The 27646-nt window shown below is 37.3% G+C and overlaps 3 protein-coding genes across 5 annotated transcripts; 1 reads left to right on the forward strand and 2 right to left on the reverse strand.

Annotated features, from left to right (window-relative positions):
* Window positions 1-51: 51 nt before the first annotated feature.
* Madm (MLF1-adaptor molecule) lies at window positions 52-9415 on the reverse strand. Its single transcript, XM_071795226.1, has 11 exons — window positions 8555-9415; window positions 6730-6816; window positions 5840-6064; window positions 5608-5738; window positions 5436-5530; window positions 3154-3237; window positions 2787-3074; window positions 2353-2512; window positions 2071-2257; window positions 1860-1979; window positions 52-1772 (listed from the first exon to the last, which is right to left on the reverse strand). The coding sequence occupies exons 1-11, from the start codon at window positions 8681-8683 to the stop codon at window positions 1467-1469; spliced, it is 1812 nt and encodes a 603-aa protein (XP_071651327.1). The 5' UTR covers window positions 8684-9415; the 3' UTR covers window positions 52-1466.
* A 1215-nt stretch (window positions 9416-10630) lies between these two features.
* Elp5 (Elongator complex protein 5) lies at window positions 10631-12668 on the forward strand. Its single transcript, XM_071795239.1, has 2 exons — window positions 10631-11124; window positions 11495-12668. The coding sequence occupies exons 1-2, from the start codon at window positions 11064-11066 to the stop codon at window positions 12280-12282; spliced, it is 849 nt and encodes a 282-aa protein (XP_071651340.1). The 5' UTR covers window positions 10631-11063; the 3' UTR covers window positions 12283-12668.
* A 285-nt stretch (window positions 12669-12953) lies between these two features.
* On the reverse strand, window positions 12954-18930 carry Anchor (integral membrane protein GPR155 homolog anchor). Of its 3 annotated transcripts, none has more exons than XM_071795223.1 (12): window positions 18060-18930; window positions 17555-17712; window positions 17333-17460; window positions 16882-17171; window positions 15987-16798; window positions 15840-15907; window positions 15613-15759; window positions 15386-15525; window positions 15080-15245; window positions 14839-14998; window positions 14582-14768; window positions 12954-14491 (listed from the first exon to the last, which is right to left on the reverse strand). In XM_071795223.1, the coding sequence occupies exons 2-12, from the start codon at window positions 17555-17557 to the stop codon at window positions 14178-14180; spliced, it is 2415 nt and encodes an 804-aa protein (XP_071651324.1). In that variant the 5' UTR covers window positions 17558-17712; window positions 18060-18930; the 3' UTR covers window positions 12954-14177. The 3 variants fall into 3 exon arrangements, with proteins under 3 accessions (XP_071651324.1, XP_071651326.1, XP_071651325.1); XM_071795225.1 differs by having other exon boundaries at window positions 17880-18930; XM_071795224.1 differs by having other exon boundaries at window positions 17852-18930.
* Between the last annotated feature and the right edge of the window lie 8716 nt (window positions 18931-27646).

Raw genomic sequence — 27646 nt, forward strand, 5'->3', positions numbered from 1 at the left:
GTACGATTTGTACAGATTTTTCAGAAGGTGAGAGTACTCAAGTCGATAGCGTTTCCGAGTTAAAGTATTTATTTATCACTGTCATCGTACAGCCCTTTCATAATATCCACGAGTCAGTCGTCGCGCTTTTTTTTTCGTCGTTTATAATTTGTATTATAAAGCTATACACATTCAATTTAGTTTGATAATCTACTTACATACTTAAGATCGAAGTTTATGTTGTTGTAGGTAATAGGTACCTCTAGTAGGGTTAGTCGTTTACTTGATGAGAAATGCTTCACTGAAATTGATTCGACCGAGGTATGAAATTGGAGCAGTATCTCTCTCTTGGCCAAGCACGTGTTATAAATGCAAAAGACGTAATAAGATCTGTGTTAGTCTGTTAGCACTCGAATATACCTATATGACTAGTTTTCTGTGTCAACAGATTTTTTTTCTTAAAAATATAAAATATTTACAAGGATTTTCTAATTTTATCGAGATTTAATAATCTTAGTTTAATCACATCAATAATACCCAAGTATAGAGTAGGGCCGTGGCTTTATCCGATTACTACCAAATTACACTATTATTGAGCCAATATTACATCGCATTCTTGCCTATAGAACTAAAAGTAAAATGAACAAGCACGCTGCTATACTTTCTCTCGCGAATAATCATATTCGCTCACTTCTAGGCAAGGCTTTACAATAGATTGAGTATTTTGATAAAAGTAATAAGAGCGGTGAGAGATCGAATGATTTGTCCGGAAGAAAAACCAAGAATCCATACAATATTAATGGATTTTATAACAGCTGTACAATGAAGAGATAGTCTTTTTTTTTTCTTACACATAATTGAATCCAATTCTTGTCGATTTGTACGCACACGAAATAAACTTTATGGTATACATTGTCATGTCGAAAAGCATGATGTACAATTTCGGCGTATTAATTTTCATCGTTTGTAACTCTAAGAGACATTATAAGAAACGCGATACATGACGAGCTCTCGTAACTGTATCCCGGATAGGTAGATTACGACAGGTAAGTATCAAATCGTACGTAGCTTCGTATAAATATGAATCAATATCCAGCAAACCTCTAACTATCCTCTTAATTATACAATCACAAGTATTTTGGTCTTTTTACATTAGGTTTATACATTCTTTCTCGCAATTTATCGCATACCCATATATAACGATATAACAGGAGACCTGTATAACATAAAAGCTCTAGAATATAGAGGACCAACGAAATTCGACAACGGAAGTATTAATTGGATAGCCTAAATACGAAAGTAAATATGCTAAGCGGTTTCCTAATTTGCAGTCGTATTCAGCTTAGAGGTGGTAGCCACGGCACCCTCCCATCTTTACTTCCATTCCTCTCCTTTCCGTTTTACTTAAATATAAAAATACATAGCCAGTCTATACATAAAGCGTGCAAAGTGGCACAGTGAACTGAGTTATCAGACGTCCTGGATGGTTAACTACCGCTCTCGCTGATTGTCGGCGGTTCTGCATCATCGTGAAGTTTACTCGTTTTGTTACTTGACACAGGTATACCTGAGGTTTTTGGCAGCAGGTTAGTTGCATTATCACTATTGGATGTTGTGGCGTTGCACACGGAATTGTCAAAGTGTTGCAGACATGGAAATTCCGAACCAGGCAGCAATAAAGTAGTTTGAGTAGGAAGATTAGTTAATGATACCATTCCTGGCGTCACCATTTGCTTGTTGAAGTATCTCCTCAATGCTTCCTCAATTAAATTGGCTATTTTATCACGATCGTTCTGCAACACAGTCGTAAACGTCTCGTTAAGTTCTCTCTCGCAATTCGGAATCGCTCGTTGGCGATAGATATGCGCGACATAACTTACCTCATTAATAAATCCAAAATGTACAAGTTCCTGTGCGAGAAGCATCGAGGTGTCCATTTGGCTCACGGGACACGTCAATTGTCTATTCATTTTGTCATCCATTCGCAACAATATTGTCATCTGCACAAAAATAATATACCGATTTATGATACAAATTGTTGATACATGATACCATAGGCTATCTCACTAAAATGTTCTATGTGCCACTCACTAGTAATTCACTACTATCTTCTCTAGGCTTAACATTACACATCATATTAACTACTCTTCGAGACTCCACGTCCACGGGCTCGGGTGTAACCGATTTAACCGATTCTGTCACTTCGGGCGATATCGCCCTCGGTCGGACAGGCGGAGGCAATTTCGCCATAAATGCAGTCAATGGATATATTCCATACCTGGCAACGTAAAATCACTCTGGTTACCAACTTATCCAATATAAGAAAATCCAGGCTCATGATCCAATCATGTATCTCATGACTGAGATACTCACTTTACGTCTTCAACAAATTTCTCTAATTTCTCCGTAACGGGAATATCACTTAAGCGAATTTGTTGCGGAGGTATCCCTTGATACTTTATTTCGGCGACTACGGTATCTGGTCCATATAGCCTTTGTAACACTTCGTCTGTGATTGTTTCCGAAATGTTAGCTGTAAAATAATCAATGTTATTTATAATCGCAATCATTATAACTATCTTTAAGCCACGTTCACAATATACCATACATCGCGTTGGATGATTAACAGATTTTTTACTTGATAGATCTTGATAATATTATGTTACAGATTACTATAGATGATCAATGTTCATTAAATAAACATTTTATGATATTACCTTACTTTTTTATATATAAACAATAATATACTTTTAATATTTAATTTATTTATAGCGTATAGATGACAAATTGCTTGCTTCTCAACTTACTAGCCGAGTTGACCAAGGCGTGTGCTGCGAGCAACTTGAGAGAATGTACTTCAAATAGAACGGGGTGAAAGAGCAACTCTCTCGCACTCGGTCTACTAAGCGGGTCCACCTGAAGACATTTACGAATAAAATCTTTTTGTTGAACATCATCTAAAGATTCTATTGTCTTCCGGATGTTCTCTTCGGTAACAATTGTACCCGTATCACCGTTTCCCTGAATTTCCAGCGCAGCCATCTCCAAAGCGCACATTCCGAACGAATAAATGTCAATGGCAGGTGTGACGGAATCTTAAAGTAACAAATTGTTTGAATATAATTTAAATCCACGCTAATTTGATCCACGCCTTCGTACAAACGGTGCACTCACTTCCATATTCTGGAGCCACAAAATGCATGTTCTTCATGTTTGTTCTACAAGTCTTGATGTGGTGATGAATTGCATCTGGGGCTACTGTAATTAGAAAGAGATTATTGCCATTTTCACAAGCTGTTCCATTCCAAGGAAAGCGTCAACATAAAAATGGTATATTAATATGAACGTATTCGACAATGTGTTAGACTTGGTTTTGTAGGGCAGCCACCAGACAGAATTATGTAGACGTAACATACGTAAACAAAATATACATTCTAATAGACAAACAATGTATTTTAGATACATATCTACTACGCATTCCATATGTTTGCTGCCAGAGGATGAATGACTAAATTTTTAGAAAAATTGTGTTTCAGCTGGAAATGTATCCTAAAAGTAACTTGAGCCCTCGTACAATTAATAGTTTTCGCATATACAAATGTAAAAGTGTCTCTGAAAAGAGAAGCATGTTTCTTGAAAGATACAGATGTACAAATAAAACATGAATTGTTATTTTATAAAAAAAAAGAAATAACCACACATTTTTCGATTGATTGCACAGCTCTGCTATAAAGAGCCACTTTTGTCGAGTCAGAATAAGTATGAATTTGGGAAGTAAAATCCCTTAATCGAAAATTACACAGGAAGAACAAAAAAGCAACGTATATATTAAAATACAATGGAAATGCGTGCGCTAGGTGATTGTGAGAAGGGCAAAGAAACACGTGAGCACTCTTTGCCCTCCTTAGTTAAATACAATTAATAACCAGAACAAGATAATAGTGCAACATAGTGGCACTAACATAATAAAAAGAAAAAATTGTAATTATCCGTACATTTAATGGGCTACTTAATAATTAGTATAGGAGTTGTTTACCTCTCTACGCCTAATTTACTTAGCTGGCAACAGCTGATGACAATCTGCCAAATGATTTTTTTCTTGAAATTCATCACCTTTGACAATAACACCAATTGAAGACATCGACGTTGGTGGATTTATCCTCCATGGATGAAAGTACGATTTGTACTTCCTCTCTCTTCAAAGGCTTTGCTGTGTTTTTTTCATTATCTAGATTAGCCTATTTGCTACAATTAAAAATGAGGACTCAAGTTACTCCTAATATGAAAAAGCAATTTAACACAATCTTTCTAATGGACTCATGTTACTAACATTATATAGAATTATAGGGAAACGCGTGTGTGTTATAATAGAGTAATAATATGTTACAAGTAATTCTAAATACTATTTAAATTAAATATAATTCGGTAGAACCACATTCATTCTTATGTAATCGCAATCAATTCGGTTCTTTTAACATACATGTATTCATACATTCATATATACATAGATGCTATTCGCGCTAAAAAAAAATTTAACTATTTACAAATGATTAGTAAATATCACGTTTGATGTATATGTATCCCTGTTAAATATACACTTGGCGGGAGACACCGCCGTGTCTCTTGATTATTATAATAATAATACTGGTTCAAAAATGTTCATTTCAGTCTAATGATGTACTGTCTTATAATTATTCATAACAAATAATTCTTTTGTAAAACATAATTGAGTATACGTATGAAATATTTATGTAAATAAATATTTCCACGATATTTGTGTGCCAAACCAGAGAAGCACCTATATTGACACACAATAGAGAATCATATTGTCATGTTGTTTATTCGATCAGGAACTGAGTCATATAATTATTATTTGTTTCAGCTGAGTAATGAGTAATAAGTAGCACATGATACAAATCTGAAAACCCCTACTTCATTCATACGTATTGTATGGATGCTAAAAAAAAAAGATTTAACACTTAGAAGACATATGATAAATCACCAAATTGAGCAAAAAATATTAACACGAGTTATTTCTTACTCATGTCACTGAACAATATATGCCTTCTAAGACCTGTATCTTCTTTAACACTTTATGTAAACAAAAAAAAAACACGAGTACTAATAAAAATATAATTGCTACTGTTTGTGTATTTCTCAAAATTACAACTAAATAAGCTTCTGATAACCCTGTGAATGAGAAGATGAAGATACCTCACATATATATATATATATATATATATATATGTATATAATCTCATCTTGTTACATATTAACTATCTTCGTCCAGAGAACAACGATTCTATCGTGTGATAATTTATATTTACCACATACGAATTCAGATATATATGTAAATTTAGGCATGCCGTTCAATTTTGTTTATATGTAAAATGATATCGCTGTATACATTATGTAGCAAGAGAAAGTTCTTTCAATTTTTTTTTCTTCTTACTTACCTGAACCAATTTTTACAAGTCCATTGTGTTGGATAAATATTGTGTCACAGGTAAGATTCCCGTGTATAATAGGAGGTGAACAGGAATGCAAATAACTGAAACATTTCAAACGCAACATATGTTAGTTGAGAATAAGATGATTAGTTTGAATAGTACATATTGTATATACTACCTAAGTGCAGAAAGTATTTGCGTACACCACCGTTTCCACGCTTGTAGAGGCAACTTTTTTACATTGCGTTTTGTTCGTTTTAGGAACTGTTTCAGGGACCCAGATGACATATATTCCGTTATAAATATAACCTGAGAAATAATATAAAAGAAACGAATTAATAAAAAAATATGCAAACTGTATCGATTTAAAGGCAACAGAATTATGCATGACTAGTTGATGTATAACTTACTCGGGGTTTGTCATTATGGGTATCTGTCCAATACCTATGAAATTTAACAATGTTAGGGTGCTCCAATTGCGTGAGGTTCTCAAAAACGAGTTGTATCTTTTCTTCCTGGGCCTTGAAGTTTTTCCTTTCCGAAAATTGCACCTCATTCCACACGACTTCGACACCTTCCTCTGTATCCATCGCCAGATAGGCACAGTCAATTCCTGGAACATCTCTTTGTTCCACCTGTAAACAAGCACTAATTTCTAATCCATACATCTTTATAATTACCTTAATGAAAAAAAGAAAACTAAGAACTATTAATTTATTAGAGAAACTTATAAACAATGTGGTGTAACATTGTGTGTGGTGCTGTTACGTATGTAGTCTCTGCATCCAATTATACCCGAACTTACATACGCCTATTATCCGAATACTCGTTATTTCGGATATTTATGTGTTTGTTAAATACACGAATATATTGTAACGACACTTTGTAAATACGTGCTATAGACCGTGACCGAGTAGGTTTATTCAATGCAATCTACGAGTCTATACATATATAGTATAATGGATTGTATTACTGTAATAGTCCATTTTAAGTGTACTTAAAGTAGTGTTGAAACGATTTCAACGCCTATTTACTATTACATGAATGTGACCTTGTCAGGAATTTGAGGAGGGGGAGATAATTCAGAAGAGGGTTTGCCACGCTGTAGACGTTAGTGATAATAATGTCGAACTTGTTCATAATAGTATAATGCATGTAAATTGTTATTGTCTCCATTCATTAGTATAATTCTGTGTAAGATATTCTAAAGTGTAAAATATTCTAGAGAAATAATGGCTCGACGTAGGTACAACAAAACATAGGAATCATTCTGCATCATCCAGTTTTGCAATGTACGTACTTCCATTTCAGGAATTTCGTTTTCAGTTCCTCTCGTTGATCCAAAGCTAGAACCTTCGGCTAACGTTGATTTGGAACCTACATATACCTGGAATAGGTACACACGTTCCATGATTAATAAAGAATATATCAAGCAAATATATAGATTTATATTTCTATGCACAGACATATCTATTTCACACAAGATCTACTTCATAAAAGATAAAATTTTCATCTATTTTCATAGAAAGTATTATTTTTAAGAAAATGAAAAAAAAAACTGAATAATACTTACTTAAAAATCGTAATACTCACTTTAAAAAAATATATATACATCGATAACTCAAAAGGATTAATGATAAATTATAAATTTTAGTCATTGTTAAATACAAAAGCACACGTGGCAATAAACAATGTTAGAAAAAAGCTTAATATTATTTGTAATAAAAAAATGCGTCTTAGTTTTATGATAGTGCGATCGGTGAGAGAAATATTCTCAAAATATGACCAATAATCATATTGGAGTAAAAAGTCCAGATGGAAAAAGGGAGTAAAAAAAATAGGATAAATTAATATTAGAATAGGCCATAAAACCGAGTATAAAACTAATATTTATTAACACATGCTCTATTTCTCTACGGAAAGGCAGGAACTGCATGCGAAATAAGCATGATCAAAATAATTTCATTGATTTATACATTCGATAACAGAACGTCAGCAGTCTATTTTTAGGATAAAATATGAATGAGCCCTAATATTGGTTAGACATTTGTGCCAAGATTTCGGTACGGTAGATTAAGATACAGGTAAGATACTATACTGAATAATGAGAGAAGCACAATAGTCCAAAGGAGAGGCACATTTCATGCAGGAAAAAATCTCTAAAAAGTTTTTTATAACAGCACCATCTGGGTACATACAACCACCTGTATAAATGCAAATGTGAAATGAGTTACGTTAATAGGTATTTATTATAACGCAATTGAAACAAAGGCATTTTAGACAAATTTGCATTCACGAATATCGTCGAATATCGCTGTTTAAGAGACATTTGTAAATTAAAATACAGAGAAACGTGAATAAGATACGAGCGGAGGGAGGGGGAAGTCTTTACTTTGATACTTCTAAATATATTTACAAGTCATAGTATAATTATAGTCTAGTCGCATTATGTTAGAATATGTTTTGCACGTTGTGAAGATAATGATCTTTAAGATGCATTAAGATGCAAGAGCAAGAACACATAATATCTTGGATATTACTACGTTGGATATTACTATTCTAAATTATCATAATTTGGCCGTAGAGACCTACGAACACAGGAAATTGCACCGATAGCACTCACAGTTAAACAGATAGTTAAAATCAATTAGTTAGGTAGTTAGGATCTATACGACAAATCAACCTGATGAATCACGTTTTGACATTGATAGGCCTGTTCTTTTCAGCTAAACTTCTTGCACGGTTCATCCTTCCTCTCTTTCTTTTCACATTGGAGAGAAAGAAAGAAAGAAAGAAAGAAAGAAAAGATGAACTCTGCAACAAGTTCAGGTTCAAGTAAAAAGAATAGGTCTATTGTTTTGATAATAATTAAAATCCATGGCAGGTGAGGTTCCTCTAATGAACCACTACCATTACCATGATAAATGGAAACCGAAAGTGAAAATGGAAAAAAAAGAGTAAAACATTCCGAAATTTTTTTTCGATCCTCGCTACGTGGTGAAAGCTTCAAGCTTCAAGCGGTAAACGGTCATGCAAAAGTGCTTTACCTCTGCGGAGGAACGAATAAGGATAAAGGGAGTAAACAGGACGGAGCGCAGTTAGAAGAGTTTGAAGAAACGTTATACCTCTTCCCGGCGCTTAAGCCACCGCCCGCACGGGCTCTCCTCCAGAATCTCGCTCTCATCCTCCGAGTCTTCACCACTTTCCCGCGGTGACTTGTGCTCTGGGTCCGTGCTGGAGCGGCTCCCGGGCATCACACACGCTTGCGATTAGTTAGAGAGGCAGCAGCGAACAGCAGGTCAAACTCATCGGTGACGAGATCTCCAGTGCGGTGCTCTCTTCTAGTTTCGCATCGGGCGATACGCCACGGCAACGACCGGCGACGTACTGACTCCTGGATTAGGCGGATGCACGCGGAGAACAGCGGCAGCCGCGGCGTCGTCGATGTCGGTTACAGCGGCATCAGCGGCATCAGCGGCAGCGACGACGTCGACGGCGACGATGACGACGTTAGCGATGACGGCGATGACGATGACGACGACGACGATGACGACGGCGACGGAGATGGCGACGGCGGCGACAGTGGCAATAACAACAACAATAACAATAATAATAACAAAGTCGCGTTACTCGCGCGTAACAATGCGTAGGTAGGTAGATACTACGTGTCCGCTGGCTCGCACTGCACTCACAAGTGACACATGCAGGTGCACACGCAGCGCGCCCGCTCGTCTCCAACTGGCTGAGACCCGGAGCGGCGATATTTCTGATCTTACGCGACGGACGCGCGCTACACGACGCTACACGGCTTCGCTCAGGGACGCGCCGCGGTGATGAGCATCGCGCTAGCCGCCCGCGTATCGCACTGTCAAAATAAAACCTCCCTATTGCGAGCGAAACTGCCTCGATGTGACACACACTCTGGCACTCATTTTCGTTATGTCTTCGGTCACGTTCGCCCACCCGAATGGTGTCCAGTTGGGCGATACACCTCTCGGCCGCGACCGCCGCGCCGCCTGTCGGCCAGCCCGCCGCGACAACGCCCCCTCGGGGAGCTTCCGCGCGCGCGCGCGCGATTGAATGGCGCCGCCATCGGACCAATCGCGTAAATTCTGGTGGAAAAATGTGACTCAGAATTTTTTATATTTTTAATTAGAATTTGTATGAAAATTTTGGGTCTGTTTTCTATTGCTAAACCGGCTGCACTAGTTCAGAGTTTATCTTTTTAAATCCACATTGGAAGGAAAAAGAAAAAAAAACGGCTAAAATCTTCAAAAATCACTCACAATCAGAAGGGTATAACCTTCTGTGTCAAGGTCAAGGTCATCGGAGAGTGGCTCTGCATAATTACCAAATTGATAAATTGACGTATGATGAAGTTGGTAGCATAAAATTTCAGGATCGCCACAGAGTCGCCACAATCGAAGAGAACACGACGCGACTGTTGTTCCTTTGGTTCGTGCCGATGTTCAAACGAGATATCGATGTTTAAATGCTCTTTAATTACTTCTTTTATGCATTTTTCAATTTTCCTCGATTTTCTCCTTTTTGTCCCGACATATATCTTAAATGTAATTAAGAGCAGATTTTGCGTCCATTATTTTTTTACTTATAATAACTTCTTTTTCTCTTAAATACTTCCTTTAATACTTCTTATATGAAATAAAACTGAAATAAAAATAGAAAAGGAATTAGAACTTGAACTCCAAAAAAATAAAAATATTTATAAAACTATTCAAATATTAACAAATTATAATACAATACGTTGCATTATTAAAAAGATGGCGTCATTTAAGGCCATTCACGATAATCGATATCAAATATCACTATATTCCCATTACTCATCTCTCTTTACAAATATTGATTAATGGTATCGATTCCGTTGAAGATAAGCCAATAAAAAAGCAGAAGATTTACTCGAAACGATAAAGGCTTTTACGATTACTTTTCAGATTCCATAAAGAGTTCATTATAAACAAATAATACACTTATGGAGAATCGATCTTTTGAATCTTGACGACATTCGCTATCGATACCTCAGAATCTCGATACTATCGCGCACATATTCCCAGATTCTCACATTAGCGCATATATTTTTATTTCTTTATTGAATAATTAGGAATTTCTCTTTCTTTGATGACTTCTCCTCACTTCTCCTTGCCCTATCCTTATCAAAGATTATTATTAATGATATTTCCATAAAAAACTGGGAACTCGTATCTCGCTAGGATGACTCAAATTCTCGCGTTCGTCATAATATGATTTTGCTGACGTGGTTATGTTTATTCCCTCACATTCCCTGGATTTCGCGTGATGCGTGATGCCAAATGCCAATGCGTTCGGAGAAGAACGTTCGTCGGACTCACAGTTTGCCGCTTCGCGCCCGTGACACACCGTGTAACGAGAAATAGACACGCGTTAGATAAATTCTGTTGACAAGATTACGAGAGGCATGTCGGCGATATTCCAAATATCCAAAAATAGCAGATATCGCAGTTCCACACGTCGCGCACGTGCGACTCTTTAGGAGAACAACAATGAAGGCTCCTCTATCGTCCGTGTTTTTTTATTAATTAATAAGTTTGCTGGTACACTTATTATTTTTTTTACAAAGCTACAGCTTGTACAACAAGAATGTCACTCGTGGAAACATTACCTTTGCTAGATGGGGCGAAAGTAATTGTTATAGACGAAGGTTATAATCCTTTATTAAGTATTCTTTTATTAACCATCCGTCTGTATACATGGGTCTACGGTGTCCAAGTCAAAATATCTGCTCGTAATTGGAAAACTTGCAAGCCTGCCAGGAATAAACGTTGTATTAAATAAATATTGTTTATCAAAATACCTCTAAAATTGTCAACTACAAATGTAGGCAGATATTTCATGAATTTTTTCAGATTTCTTAAAATACTTTAAGATAGGGAAAAATAGCGTCGAACGTGACAGACCCATGTATACATTCTGAGAGCGCAAAAAAACCATATATAGACGAAGAGTTAAGTACAATCTAAATTAATCTACATTTTTTGTAAATCCTAATTTCTTTGCATTTCTTTGCATAGGTCTAGACGTAACGCATGCGACAGCGTTGATAGCCGGATGGGTGAACGTGTGGAAGGAGAAGAATTCTGACTACAATATCGATTTGTTGTCATTTTCCGATCCAAAGGCTTGGTACGACGACGAACCAAAACCGCTCACATCACCGAATGTAAACTTGCACGATTACTATAATGTTTATCCGAATGAAAACATTGAGAGTAAAGACTTGGAAAATCTCGATTATATACTCAAAACTGTCAAGTTGAAGCCTCAAAATACGGTCGTTGTCAATTGTTTGAGTTCTTTGGTTCTGTATGTGGGTTTGGGAAAAGCTCTGCGGTTTGTGGAGAAGTTAAGTAGGCAAGTGTCGCAATTGATATGTATTTATCGGAGGGATTTCATGCAGATCAAAGTTCCCGCAATCGAGACTTTCGGCACTACTTATGTCAAACTGGAAAGGTTTACCGGAGTCAACCCTACAAACAATTTAATTTATAATGCTAAGCTCACCCATAGAAAGTCGGGTGGTTCCATGATATGCCAAACAGAAATAATAAGGCAGGATATTGAATCTTATCGGATCAATGCTGAAAAAGTTGTGGTACCAAGCATCCGCAAGACGGAACCAGAACCAGTAAAGATTGAAGCGTCATTTAGAATAGAAATGAGCGCTCAGGAGATGGACCAAAGGGACAAGACACCTTTACCCTACACTTTGAATGCAACAAATACATCCAGGATATTTTATCAACCGGAAGATGTAGATGATATAGATGAAGAGGATCCTGATGATGATCTGTGCATATAAGTTTATAAAAATACAAGAATTTGTATGCAAAAACTATATAATATAACATATATTTTATATAAAACAAAAACTTGTTAAGCGCATATTTTTTATATTTCATTGGGAGACAAATTTTTCCGAATCTTGAGGGTAAATTCTTAGAGAGAAATACAAAAATATATATTACATAGATTGGAAAGAGACAGAAAGTTGAATCTTTTTTTGAGTTATATCATTAATAAAAGCGATACAAACTTTTAAATATATTTCGAATACTGCAGGGATATTTTTTCTAAAATTCGAAATTAAATTGTCGGAATCGATTACTTCGCAACTGCAGTGTATGAAATATTATTTCTTATGAATATTACTCGAATCCTAGAAAATAAATGATTAATGAATTTGAAGTACGGATTTTGAAGTACATATTGAACTTGTTATTCTTGGTTGTACCCTTAGTTATAATGCATTGTATTAGTGTATTAGTGTTATCAATTTATGATTCAGATATCTTACTTCTCTAGTGATTTAGAAAGCGTTAATCACTTCCGGAGTGACTCAAACCTGCTTAAATCGAAAACGTTATTGGAGTTTCTACTGTAACATTTTTAATTTTCGAATTTTTGGACAATCACAACTTTTGATGTACATGCTCCTCTGGGAAAAGGGTAAAAATTTTATTGCACTTCTGATATAATTGTCGTGTATTTATTACTCACACACATCAACTTACACAGCACTTATAACACAGATTTATTTTAATAAATAAAACGATAAACATTCACAATATACAGAATAAAATCATATGAATAGAAATTTACAATAAATTTTTAAGTTTTTCGAGACGTTTCATTACTCCGTAATCCTTAATAGCCTGTTCAATATAATTAACATTGCCAAGACGATTTAAATATTTTCCATATTAATCTTCTTCGACTTCTTTGTTGTTCAATCATCATTTCCCTGACATTTATATCACATTCTTAATTAAATGTATCGTAATAAATAATCAAGATCTTTATATAAAAATAGCTTCCTTTAGTATTAGAACAATTCAATTGTTAAACTATGTGTTGAGAGTGCAATATGCCATATACTAAACACAGCCTTTACTCATTTTATAGTCACAGTAAACTAGTTAAATTGTACCTAATACTGTTGCTGTTCTCCAATAATAATAATAATAATAATAGGAATATGTCTACACTGTGCAACGTAAATTACATCGCATTTTATTACTGTAAATGTTCAAAAAGATGTCATTTTCATCGATAAATGATATTTTTCCACGAGAAATGGAGAAATATTATTTATATAATCCGAGGGATATTTTCTATAAACTGCACCACTTAAACATAACTAATATAAAACTATACAAAATTGTTCAATTAATTTGTTACGTATTTACTTTTATAAGTTATTTTGAACGTATATATAATCAAACCTTTGTATTCATAGCGCATCTACTCTCGATCAATTCAGCCTCTATAAATTTAACTTCTTTTTCCTCTTGTTACTTTATACTTACTGTTTTATGTACAAATGAAATGAAAGAGACTAGTGAAATTATGAATTTTTGTTTACGCTTCGTAAACAAAAATTAGGCAATTTGTTCCATCAAGGAAATCCGAAAAGAAGAAAAAGAAATTATGGATACACATGACTGATATGATTGTGTACATTTCCATTTTGTGCATATCACTAAAATATGTGAAAATTGAAAAGACTAGGAATGAAGAGATTGCTCAGACCAAATAAATAAGAAACATCGAAGTTTGACTATATGCTGTCAATTATCATTATAATAAAATTATTTTTGTTCCTCATTCGAATATCTATTGTCTGAAATGTAATACAAATGGAACTATCTTGTCTTGTCGGAAAAATTTTACCAAACGTTCGGAAATTGCATAAAATTATGCATTAAACGTGTAAAGGAGATTTTGGTCGTAGAAGTGGTGTGTACCATCGACATGTTGCAGAACTCTGCTCTCTAACAAGCAGCGACCATATTGCACGGCATCCTCTCGGTTATTGACAATGCCAACTTCGAGCAACCAGTTGACCAAATCTGTTCCTGAAAAGACTCCTCTGTATACCCTCAATAATCGCCTACGGCACATGGATATGCGTGCTCGACACGCGTCTAAGTGACATCGACTAAATTGTTCTCGAATCTCTTTTACTTCTGGACTGAGAGCTTCCTCACAAGGAAGTTCCAATTCTCTTCCTATCAAAATTACAAAATATTATTAAATATATATGTATAAAATCAATCAATAATATAAAATGTGTATTATATCATAAAGGTGTACTGTACCACATTGCCATTTTCTGCATATTTTCCGCAGCCAACATCCTAATTTACCCAAACTAGGATCTAATCCAAAAATAGCAAACGCTATTAATGATTGTCCGAAATTCAAAGTCACATCTAAGAAGGCAAGCTCGGCATAAATGCCAGTTAGCTGTTCCATTATTAATGTTCCCACGGATATCGATAAGCCCTGTAATATGTATATCAAAATTAATTTTTCGATCTTAATATCCAAGTAAAGAAAATAATAATTTACGTACAATAAACATGGAGCATAACAGCAAAATAAGAAGAACCAGATGTCGCAAAATCTGAGGATCGTTATTTGCGTTTGTTCCATTTTCCTCCTCACAGTTACTTCCATCTTCACCAGCTCTGCATGCTCCATTCGGACAACCATTTTGAAATTCACAGCCAAACCTAAAAGCGTTTATATCAACAGTTAATTTACAGATTCTTGATTTCTTCACATTTACATACTTTTATTTTGAATGGACTTACCTGGGTGTTGCATCAATTAATGGAGAAACTAAGTCTTCCACATCTACTACGGTTCTTTCATTACTTTCGATTGTAGACTGTACTGCATTGTTCCTCAGATGTTCATATGACATCGCATTGTGCCTTCTTTCATATCTCTGTTGTAAGACCAAACAACCTAGTGTCACTGTGGACAGAATAGTTATTACAAAATTTTTATCTAAGATTCTAAATACGTACTTCACAATGACAGCACGTAATAATAGTAATTTGAAAAATAAAAATTGCTTGTACTGAAAATATAAATTAACACTTCTCGTAACATACCTATAAAGCAGAATATTAATACGAATGAAGATACAGCAGCTTGAGTCCTGCCTAATTGAAAATTCGGATTTTTAAAATCAAGATCAGACGGATTCAATCTAACAGTGATGCATGTTAATGTCACCATTAGAAGTGGCACCCTGTAAATTAATACACACATTATATATAATAGACATCGAATATAGTGAGGTATGGTGAGGTATTAAAGTAAGCTAATATGTTCGTACCCCCATCCAAGAGGATAAAACCATTTAACCAGATTTTCAACGAAAGATAATGAGCGCGAACTCAGAAATAGTAATGTTGCTGCAATTGCGGCTGTCCATATTCTGCTGGCATATACACCAGTAGTTATTAGAATAAACTGAATATACCTGTAATTAATAAGATTGATTAATGAAAAAATTTTATTTGATAAAAGTCACCGAATAACCATTTAAAGTTTTATAATTACCATAATATTGTCTGATTGTTATTTGAATCAAGTTTTGACCACATTATCACACCTATTGCTATTGCGAACTGAAAATAAAAAATATTTTGTACAAAACTGAATACGTAGAAATGTATACTTATAATAAACTGAATATGTAAAACATACCTGTGCAATCACGAGGCAGAGAGTGCATCGGTGAGTGACTTGGTTGTACCTTTTACGTCCAAATCCAAGGAAACATATCAACAACCATATACAAGCTGTTGCTGACACAACGCTTATATCGAAGGAAAAAGTGTTAAGCTGCCGCGCATAACTAACTGGTGTCATTCCAGCGGAAACTGCATTGATTACTTTAGCCGATACAAACATAAGCGGTGCAGAGAGAAACGTACAAGCTACCATAGCTGATGCAATTAAGTCGATCTCGAGATTGTATCGTAAAGTGAAAATAAATAGAGCCGGTGCCGTCGGGATTGTACCATACAGAAAGCCGTAGGTACTCAAATCTCTCGTCTCTGTTACATTATCGCCGGCGTTCAAAAGAATTATAGACTCTCTTATGACTAGAGGCAAGACTAGCAGCTTCACCGAGATCAGTATACCCGGGATAACCAGCGCTGTACCTTTTAATTTGTGTATCTTCCCTACCATCATTAAGCCGAGGAGGAACAATGCGCTAGCAGAGAAAGCATTGCCGAGCACCTCGAGTATCGCGGCGAGCAAATGTGGTACATTGTGTTTGAAGATAAGATTTCCTATAATGCCCAAGACCGTCATGAAAAGCACGGGATTTAGCACGACGCCCTTCACGATGGAATAAACCATGTCTCTACAACTTGTGTGCTCCTCCACACGTCGTTTATTTATCTCCAGTAATATAAAACCAATTGGGTTTAAAATTGCCAGTGATATGGGAGCCATCAAATACAGATAAGCGGCGTACTCCGGATGCGTTTTTCCATAGAGAGCGTAAACTGAAATAGCGATATTCAATGTGAGGCATATTAGATAATACGTAACATTGTGGAATCGCGCACAAACGTGCTTTTATTCTTACTCATCGGATATCCAATAGCGAAGTCATTGCTCTGAGTGGTAAATATTGCAAAGAGCGCAGAGCGTCCAGGATTTGATGGCTTCTTGATTACCAACGAAACCGCAAGCACAGCGATGAAGACGCAGCTCTTGGCAAGCAATACGGCGAGGAGAAATTTCCAATTAACCAGCGTAAAGTCGAGTTTCGCCAGGGACATAAAAATTAAAGACGGCAAAGCAAAAGTGCCGACAAAAGTATTCATGCCATTCGCCTCTGTCTTCGTTATCACACCGAATCTTCCTGCTACATATCTGTAAAATGTAAAATCATAAAGTCATGCGTCATAAGATATAAAATCTTTATTCAAATTTATATGAGGGAGCCTAAAAATAACATTGTGCAGATTTGAGTGCATATATTCAAACTCTTAATAAAGTTTTTCAGGGTATCCTGGGCAGAAGCGTATCCTTACCCGCATAGTATAATACCGAAGCATTGTATCAGCGCAAGATACAAGTTATCAGTTGGCTCACTCTCCGTCTCTGCATATTGATTTGTGCTTAACGACAAAGATGTCGATACGGTATTTCCTTCACTAATCTAAATTGGGAAGAAAGTACAAGATATATAACTTATGTTTTACGTAACATTAACTTGAAGATAACAGTGATTTATATATCTGTAATTTATATACCATTTTTTCTGCTATAATGTGAAAAGTATTATCATCTCTTTAATATATCGTTAAGGCTATAAAACTGATCCCCTTGCGCAATAAACTCGTATGGCATTGTCCTCATGTCTCCATTAATATCAGGAAAGGATACGTGTGTCTCAAAATTATAAAACCACCTGCAAGCACAAATGTTTCTCAGCTCCTTACGTAATTGCAAAATCCTTTCACGTTCAATTCCGACTTGCATTCTATCAGATTTCTCGGTAACGTTCAGAGAACAAGGAAGATCAAAGAATCGTGAAGTGATATATGTACTTTTCGATATGCACAGAAAAACACACACGCGAAGAGTATGCATCTTATGTAAGGCCAGTTCAGAGAATGCTTCGTCGGCGGAGAAGAGGCGAGATTAAATTATCAGCATTTTCTTCTCCCCCGACAGTCGATCGCCGGTCCAAGTTCTCGCCAATATTCGAACATATGTTCAAAATCATGAATCGACACTCGTCGCACCAATTATTACCTAAAATATCACTGCATACGAAAAAATCGGTTAGTCGGCATGCATGTTATTTCCGCCCTGCGGAATGCGGCAAACGAAAAATATCGCGCAAGTTATCTGGATTTTTGCGCCGTGAGATGAATAGATTCCCATTAAACCGCTACGCAGGAGCAAAGTCCGGCGTAGCGTAGGCCATTCACGACGAGCGCGAAGTCACGCAAGACCAGGTAATTCCGCGCAGTCGCGAAAATTAAGGCCCTTGCACAATGTCAGCCAAACCAAAAATTCGTTAATTACAACAATTAAAAAATTCGAATGCTATGATTTGTTGGCAACAAGTAATATACTACGTTTACGCGAGCGTTACTTCTGTAGTAACTTACGATAATTCCTTCGCGTAAACGGGATATTTTGTATAATAGTAACTTATGATAATTTACTCCGCGTAAACGAGTAAATTATCGTAAGTTACTACAGAAGTAACGCTCGTAGTAACTGTTTGTTCTGCATTTATACATGATTTCTGATTTCTATTCTTTGTTCCTATTGCCTGTTGCCTGGCATTGTGCAAAGGCCTTTAACGGCCGCTACAATCGCGCGAAATGCATGATGGCGATTGGCTCCGCGGCGTCACGTGACCCGCGCCGAACAATCGCGCGTCCAGGTACGAGATTAGAGGGGCCCGATTCTTGAATTCATTCGCCAGATAAACGTGTGTGCAAATTTCGTTTTTGCGAAGAATCTACAAGGTTGATTAGCTAAAAGCCATGCGATAATCAATCAACCTGCAACTTTTCTGTAAGCGCGAGAATTTGCGAGCGTTTCTCTTGCGAATGAATTCAAGAATCGAACCCCTGCGGTCGATGTTCAAAAGTATAAACAAGCGCGAAAATACTCAACGCGTTTGTTTATACTTTGTTCACTTCTTCTTTCTCTTATAAAGCCCGGTTTCCACGATGCAAGAACTGTGTCCAAGTTTCGATTTAAGCCAATCAACTTGCAGCTCTTACAGAAAAGTAGCAGTTTCATTGGCTTAAACCGAAACTTGGACACAGTTCTTGCATCGTGGACACCGGGCCTAATTCACGCATTTTGAATTATAAACATGATATATAGGTTATATCGATATGAAATTAAAAATATTGATTTATACCCCAGAAGTAGCAAGCTGACGTAACTTGTCATTATTTTGTCGTCAAAATGTCGGCAAGATGTCATTTCGACGTCACGACCCGAACTCATTAATAATGCCTTAAAATATGTAATTTTGGGCGTTTATCGGAACGTATACCTATATCAAAAACAAACGTATACATGCGATAAATTCACGCGAAAGTGTTAACGATTCTGAGTGTGCATTCATATTTAAATACAATTATAAGTAGACAATATTTAGATATATATATTAATTAAGACAGCTATATATATGTAAAGTTAATACTAAATATATAATCTAAATATATATATCTAAATTGATATCTAATGATAACGAAGGAATCCAGATAGCACACATGTCTAAAAGATGTCTAAAAGATGTCGTAAAGATGTCTTTACGACGTCTTTTAGACATACGTGCTGTCTGGGAACATATATGTGTTAACCATGCACAAAAACTTTCACTATTTTGAAAAATATTTAACATTAATTAAATGTGAAAGCTGCGCTTTGTTCCTGAAATATCATGCGAAACCTATTGCTCGAAATAGTCGTATTATCGTTGGCGTAGGATTAAAAGCTAGATTTCATTTATGCGCAGCTATCTGGTGTCTTATAAATTTTCCAGAAACTTGGATTACGAACGCAATTATTTGTAAGATAGATCGTATCTCTGGTAATACCTTATTGAAGATATAGAGATTCAATTAACTATTCTACTGATTTTCAGTTTCATATTTTGATATTGTTATCAGATAATTAAGAATAAAAAGCAGAGCGCCTCTCATCACCCACTTGACTTGCTTTCTGTATCTCATCAAGCCACAACTTTTTTCTGAGTTTTTACATAGTAAATATTCGATAACGAGAACAGCGTGTGTCTGCCACGTAAAAATAATGACGTACGTCATTTAAAACATCGTAATGACTAATCCATTTCAGATTAGATAAAACATGATTTCAACTGCAATATATGTGTATATAGTTTTTTAATGCGCAATACATCTGCGTATTTGTACACGGTTAATTAAATTAGTTACATGCAAAGTTGACCACGAAAATACTCAAAAACCATTAAAACATCTTATAAGACATTTTATTTTGGATTATTTTTAGACATGTCGTGAAATAAAAATTAATGATACCGAAACGCAATAACAAGAAAAAAATACGGAAGAGAAGAGTTAATATTGCTTGAGATAACTCGGTATATAATTTAATATTTACGTAACTTTGATAACAACCTATCTATTACAATGTAAAAATCATCAGTTTTGTCGTTAGCAAAGTTACATAAAATCAATTATCTAGCTGGTAAGTATATCGATTTGTCAGATAATTCTAGCTTCTATCTCGTAGTCTTTCTCTTGTTAACGCGTTTCCAAACAGCTTCGCCTTTAATTGTGTCGTTGTGACATTAAATAATGCAAAATATCTGAATAGCAAATTACTTGGCAATAAATACATATTTTATAAGCTATGTTATATTCAAATTAGCCATTGTCATATGTAATCGTCATATTTAATCGGTAAATGTTACAGTCAATAAAATATAATAACTACATGCTCCAAAGTCTTATAAAAGACAACTTTCAGAAGTCTATTCAAAAAGTTTTAAAGATGTCCTTAAAACATATTTTAGGCATGCATGTTGTCTTTATCAATGTCTTAACTTTATCATACGCCCCTGCAAATTTTTTGAATATTTTCCACAAATATGAACCGACAAACCTGGTGTCTCACGTCACAAAAGCAAAGATTTCGAAAAACCATTATCGTTTACGATTCGCGCAAACAAGTCGACAAATATGTGCGACGATACACATACTATAGGTATATACATCACGGATTTTCCGCTTGACGGGGCGCGGCGCAGCGAAATTGCGCTGCAATTTTACATTTCTGCAGCGCGTTGCGCTGCGCTGTCCTTTTATCACGCAACCTTTTCCTTGAGCCATATAATTTTCTCGCGAACACCTGGTACGTATGTTATACATTCCTCTATCATCACACCAACGCGCGACGCGTGCTTGTTCGCGCTTACGCAAGCAGGCCGAGGTAGAATTGCGATCGCCAAACAAATACGTACACGTTCCGCTGACCGCTGAGATCGCGTATTTCGTGAAACTTACATCCGGTCTGTTCGATCGAACAAGTTCCTCGTTTCCTGACTCATCAGAAAAATGCATTCAACCGCATTCTCGCGGCCAATAACACGAGGGAAAGGTAGCCGCGTTCGCGAATATAAGCTTATATGATTTTCCGCAACCAATTGCAGTTTGCAGGCCTATAGTTGATGATAAGATCGAATATGTTTAGGAGGAATTACGAAGTTCTCTCTTATTTAGGAGAAGACAATACGCGATGTTTTAAAAATCAGATTTGTGTATCTTGAAACGAGGTAAAAATTACAAAAGTAAGAAAATTCACTAGAATATATCTATAATTTAATTCTTATGTTGAAGTAAATCCGTTCACTTTTGTAATTTTCACCTTGTGAATTTCACGTACCTTTCAAGATACACAATCGACCTCCAGAATTAATATTCTTTTCTACGTTCCTGTTTTTCAATATTTAGAATGCGCTCGAAACTTCAGAGAGCGCGAAACACACCCCACTGTGGAATATTTGTCGTGTAACTACATCTCACGTCGATATACGATCTGGGAGTATTTTAAGCCGAAATTACCGGGCGAGATCGAATAGAGAGGAACGCAAAGGCATCGTTTTGTATATTTTCGCAAATATCGCGACAATCACTTAATGGATACACGTGTGTGTGAGTGTATATCTACCGCGAATGATAAACATATATCATGCGGTTTACGTCATTGGCGTGAGTCATAATAATCCCGAATGAAACACAGTACCAAGAACCGCCTTTATCAATCACCGACGGCAGATACTTCAATTAATTGCTCCTACGTAACAAACATCGTTTCTAATCGATTTTACACTGTTATATAAATTATATATTATATGATTTACGGCGTGGGAGCATTTTAATGCCTTACTATGCAAATTTAGGTGTTTACCTAATACAATCATATTAGGTAAATCATATTAGGGTCGTATATAAACATAAAAATACATGGTCCGATATTATTCGTGTGTGTACATGCATTTGCGAATAATATTTCAATTTAGATAAATTGATGTCAATTACATTCAAGAACAATTTTATATAAAAAAATGCTTAGGAAAAAAATTATATATATATAATTATGTATAAAATATATCCATATATATATATATATATATATATATATATTTATATGTATATAAATATGATTATATATAGAATATTATGTAATTTAATTGCAAGGACACCCCACACGATTTATATGAAAAAAGTGATATGTCGTATAGTTCTTGTGTCCCTGATGAAAAGTCTCAAATTTTATCAACTTTCTATGATTATAGTTTCTGAATTATAGGCATTTAAAACTCTCCTTCACAAGAACCGTGTCCGTATGTTTGTCTATACGAGTTTGCACTTGTGACCGAAAACTTTCATATAAATTGTGCGGGATCTTTTACCTCTTGTAAAAAAACAATGCAAAAGTTATTATTCTAATTATTTTTCTTATATATACGAAAAGAAATGATACAGAAGTTATAACGAAAAAATACATACGGATATATATAGTATATAATATTTATTATTATTATTATTGTTATTATTATTATATAACTGTATATAATATAAGATTGCAAAAGTCAACAAACGTAGCGCAATAATAACGCGTCCGCTGCCAGCAAAGTCAAATAACATTAAATCCGTCGATGACGTACGTGGCACGTGTACCTATAAACAGGCCGTGTTCGGTTCTCGGTACGCCGAAAGTCGGAGACGAGACGCTCTTGCGCAATATATTGCAAAGGGATGTTTTCCGTATGTCGGCTCGAAAATGTTAATAGACAGAAATTGCGCCGCGCCGTAACAGATACATAAACGCGGAAAACGTGTTCTACGCAGCACGTGGAGAATGCGGGGCGATTGGGTCATATCCAATTCTCATGTACGAATGGCGTTTATACTACGCCGTAGGTTCTAATCGGGTCATATAATAATCACGTGGACGATAGTCGTGTTTAACGCAGGCACAGCCTTGCATTTCTTTGTCCGTGCGAGAGGCCGGCGACGTCGCCGAGAGCCGTCATCGATCTAGCGAGATATATTGTGAATGTCGCGAAATAAGGCGAGCGTGCAAAAAGAATCGCTGACATTCAGATAAACTGTGAATTTCGAAATCCACAGCTGTCCATAAGTATATAACGTCTTGTCGCTTCCCGCATTTGCGATCAGCGACCGCATTTGCAAGATTACATGCCATTTTACTTTTTCGATAACGAAATCCGTTTAGAAATTCAGCGTTTTCGTTATTATATAATGACAAAGACAGATAGCTGGCGAATAATTTTGTTAATAATAATGTCTAATAAAATTTCGAATCGATACCGACGTAAGTAATCTAAAGAAGCAATAAAACACGGATTCGTCGGCGAGACAAATTTCGTGTTGTCCACGTGTTGGAAATTTGGCAATAAGCAGCCGACGTAGTCTGTTCCGTTGGACGGCAATTACGACAAACGTCTCGGCACGAAGGTAAAAGTTATTCGCGCGAAAACTTGCGCAACGCGCAACAAAATATACGTATAGCGGTTGCTCGTAACGATTTATCGTTTTGGCAATTTCCTGATGAAGAGACCGCTTATTAAAATTTTCCACGACGACCGCGCGTCGCGCTAATTGAAGCCGCGTAATCGCGCGACGTTCAAGGCCATTCGAAATAGCCACCGAAGGACCTTGTTCGCGCGGACGTGTGGACTCTGAAGTCGAACGAAGGTGTTACTCAACGTAGTTTCCCCGCTCGGGAGGATCGATTAAAAATAACAAATCGACAGATGAAATATTTTTCTCGCATTTTCACCTCCCCCTCTCCACCCCTAAGCCTCGGGTCCGACCCGCGCGTAGAGCCGGCACTGCTCAGCAAAGCACTTCGCGTCGCGGACTCGCCGGACTCGCCCCCGTATTTCGTGGAAGCGGCCGTTACCGTTGATCTCGTGACGTCAGAGGCAACGTCGAACGTTCACCGCAGACACATTCGCGCGATACGAAACAGCTGAGAATTTCGGGAGGCGCGACGTTTCATCGACCAATCGCACTCGAGCGTGACCTCGACCGCCATAAGCTGCAATCCTTTAAAAAAACATTCCATGACAAGTGTATATATTTTCTACGAAGCAGCTGGCGCCCTTTCTATCCGTATATATAAATACGCACATATGCTATACACATATATGCACTACGCGTGGGGGATTATAATGAATAGTAACGAGCGAACCAGTGAACTATACTGGAATGTCGACGCAGCCATGTGCTTAGCGCTCGGGCAGCAAGAAGAAAAAGACGGGTTGATTAGGAAATAATAGGGATTGTTTATGTCTTTGTTTAGCGAATTTTGACTGGTCAATAGGTTATTGTTCTCGAAGAGTACAACAATAGAAAAAAAAACGATTATAGTTCTTCTGGTTATAATTTTGCATCTTTTCGTCCCGTTTTCTTCTAGCTAGACTATTCTAGAGTAAAGTTCACATTCCAACACATTCCAGTATAGTTCACTGGAGTGAATGTGCCACGTGTCTCTGAGTGATTTCTTCTGAATGTCGAATGTGTTATAAAGGCAACAATTATTTTCTTTGTGCGCGAGTGGCAGACAAAGAAAAAGAAAACAATTTTCAAGCTTCAAGGAACGTATTTATTTTCAAACAGACAGATCTGTCGAAATTTTGTCGGTAGAAAACCTTAAAATTTAAACGTAAAATAAGTCTTGTGCAATTATTTTTCGTATACATTGAATGATATCTAGTCATTCGTGCATTCATAATTATTTGAGAAAAGCAGCAACTTCACGAGGCAACTAGTTAATCCGTCGACACCTTCACGTTCCTATGTATCGATAAAATCAAAAGATCGATCGATTACGCAAAAGTGTAATTCTGGATTCAAGTTGAATTTACTGTTTTTGAAATCTATAAAGTTAAATGTCGAATTTAAATGGAATTTAAATTATCGCCGCTGGCTAAAGTTCCCCGAATTTCTCTCTTCGTGGGACGCTTTTAATATGTTATTCCTCGAATAGCTTACAAATAAACACGAAATGCGCAAATAATGGCGAAGTAGCGCGGAAAAAACAAAAGGAAACAAAACGAGGAGGAGAAACGAAAGGCCTTGGGCACGTTATCGGCGCGAGATAATTGCATCCTTGCCTTGCGGTACCGCTGTACGCTGTATTAGAGAACTTCAGTCAAGAATGACGGGTATATCGCGATCACGTGGAGAAACGCGTTAAGTATGACAAGCGTGGTGGGTGAGGGATCGAAAGGGTGGGAGAGGGGGGGGGGCACGACCGAAAGAGCGGCAGGGACGAAGAGGGGCTGCCGAACGTATATAACCTTACGCTCGCGTCCCACCTCTCAGTTCTACTTGGGGTTCGGATACGTGAAGTTGCCGAACAAAGCTCGCGCGGAGAGAAAGTTTTTATTTGTTTGGTGCGCTCGTTGTATGGGTAAGTGCGAGGAGGCGTCGTTCGATCGGAGGGACGCCCGCGCAGATCTCGATCGACTATTATCGAGATTCCGCGTTGTCGTTACTCCGCTTTTCTTTTTTTTTCCCCCCTCTTCGAGATCTTTTGTATTCGGACTGATTCGGACGAAAGAGAACGCGCAATTCTCCGTGTCGCGGAAACGCATTTCCCTCTCCCTACCCGCAAAACCGTCCGTGAAGATTCTCACACGCCCTTTTCTCTCGAAGTCATTGTGCCTCCCCCTCGCGAGTCATCGATGACTCTCGTCTCGTCTCTCGTCTCTCGCTCGTATATTCGCTGCCGCGCGCATTAATAACGACGGCGAGTAACGGCGCGGCGCGAACGGAGTTCGCCCGCGCAGCGAATGTAAATAACGAGACGATTGTCCTCGGTTAATCTGCCCTTTCCCCCCCTCCCACTTTCGATTGAAAGGTTCTGAAGGGGGAGAAGGCCGCCTGAATTCCCGATGTCCCCTCGCGTTTTCGCTCGGTCTCTGACCACTTATTATAGCTTATACTTAGCTTGACTGATAGATCCCTTTTGAGGGAGAGAGATATCGGCTCGTTTCCCCATCAATCGTACGGAAGCCTTTTCGCGACAGAAATTCCGCGGGCGAGATTTTCCTCGCGTCTCCGCTCGAGAGATTTTGCGACGCGAGCATACACGGACGGGGAATACGGGGATCCCGCGGATCCCCGTGTCACAGCGAAGGTCGCAACGATCAGACACGTGGCACGCGCCACGTATCTATTTGGTCGTGTATTGATTCGCCACGCGCGTCCTCTGAGCGTACACACACCGCCTAACCGCCATGTTGGATACCGAGCCGACGACAAATCCGATCCGCTTCTCCGGACTCATCTCGCAGATCTTGTCTTATGGCACCGTGCTGATCCGTGTGCTCAAATAGCAGTGGACTTACGGTAAAATCGCGAACGTTTTTCTCGCGCTCGCGCGCGCGCGACCACCCGGGGGGAGGTGGAGTAACGTCGTCGCGTCTTAGCGTTGCGTCGCAGTTGGAGTCCAACTGTGTATTTTGCTCCGAAGAAAATAGTATTTTAAACAGATACGAGATTGTCCCGACAGTACAGAAAGACATCCTTGCAATCTTACTTCTAAAGCGCGCTGTTGAACTTGGTACATTCTGTTCCTTCCCTCCCCCCTCCCGCCCCTAAAAAAAAAACTCACGCGAGAATCGTGTGGCCTACTTAGGGAAATAACAAAAATATCTTTGCAATCTTGCTTCTAAAGCACCCCGGACAGCCAAGTCTGTCGAAAACCGATTTTGCTAAGTATATCTGCTATCAATTTTGTCGGCACAAAGATCAGATTTGATGCCGGTTCTGATATATCACATGATGTCGGCAGAACGCCAACACAAATGTAACAGAGTCTGCTAATATAATCAGCAGATTGGCGGAAGAAATAAAGCACATCCCGCAGGAACCGTCCATGCTCTGCGCGGTTTCTGTTGCCAATCCGCTGTCTGATTACGTTAGCAGACTCTGCTGACAGAACATAAGCTGAATGCGGATGCAGTTGATATCAGTCTGCTAACTGATGCATATCTCCATATCTGATCAAATCTGTTACCAACCCAGACAACATGCATGTCTCAAATCGGGATATATGACGTCTTTAAGACGTCTTCTGTCCTAATTTAAGACATTGTGTTCACTGAGAATCAACCGTAATACTCCTATCATTTTTCGTTGTTGGGCTTTCTATACGTTGTCCTCTTTCTCCCCAGTACGAAGATCTTTATTCTATTTCACTTTAAACACAGAAAAACCTATGTACATAGATATGTAATTAAAGAATAAAAGATAGAGAATAAAAGACGGATTTGTTTTGTATGTTGA

This window comes from Temnothorax longispinosus, chromosome 12 (genome assembly GCF_030848805.1).
Source record: "Temnothorax longispinosus isolate EJ_2023e chromosome 12, Tlon_JGU_v1, whole genome shotgun sequence".
Lineage (NCBI taxonomy): Eukaryota > Metazoa > Arthropoda > Insecta > Hymenoptera > Formicidae > Temnothorax > Temnothorax longispinosus.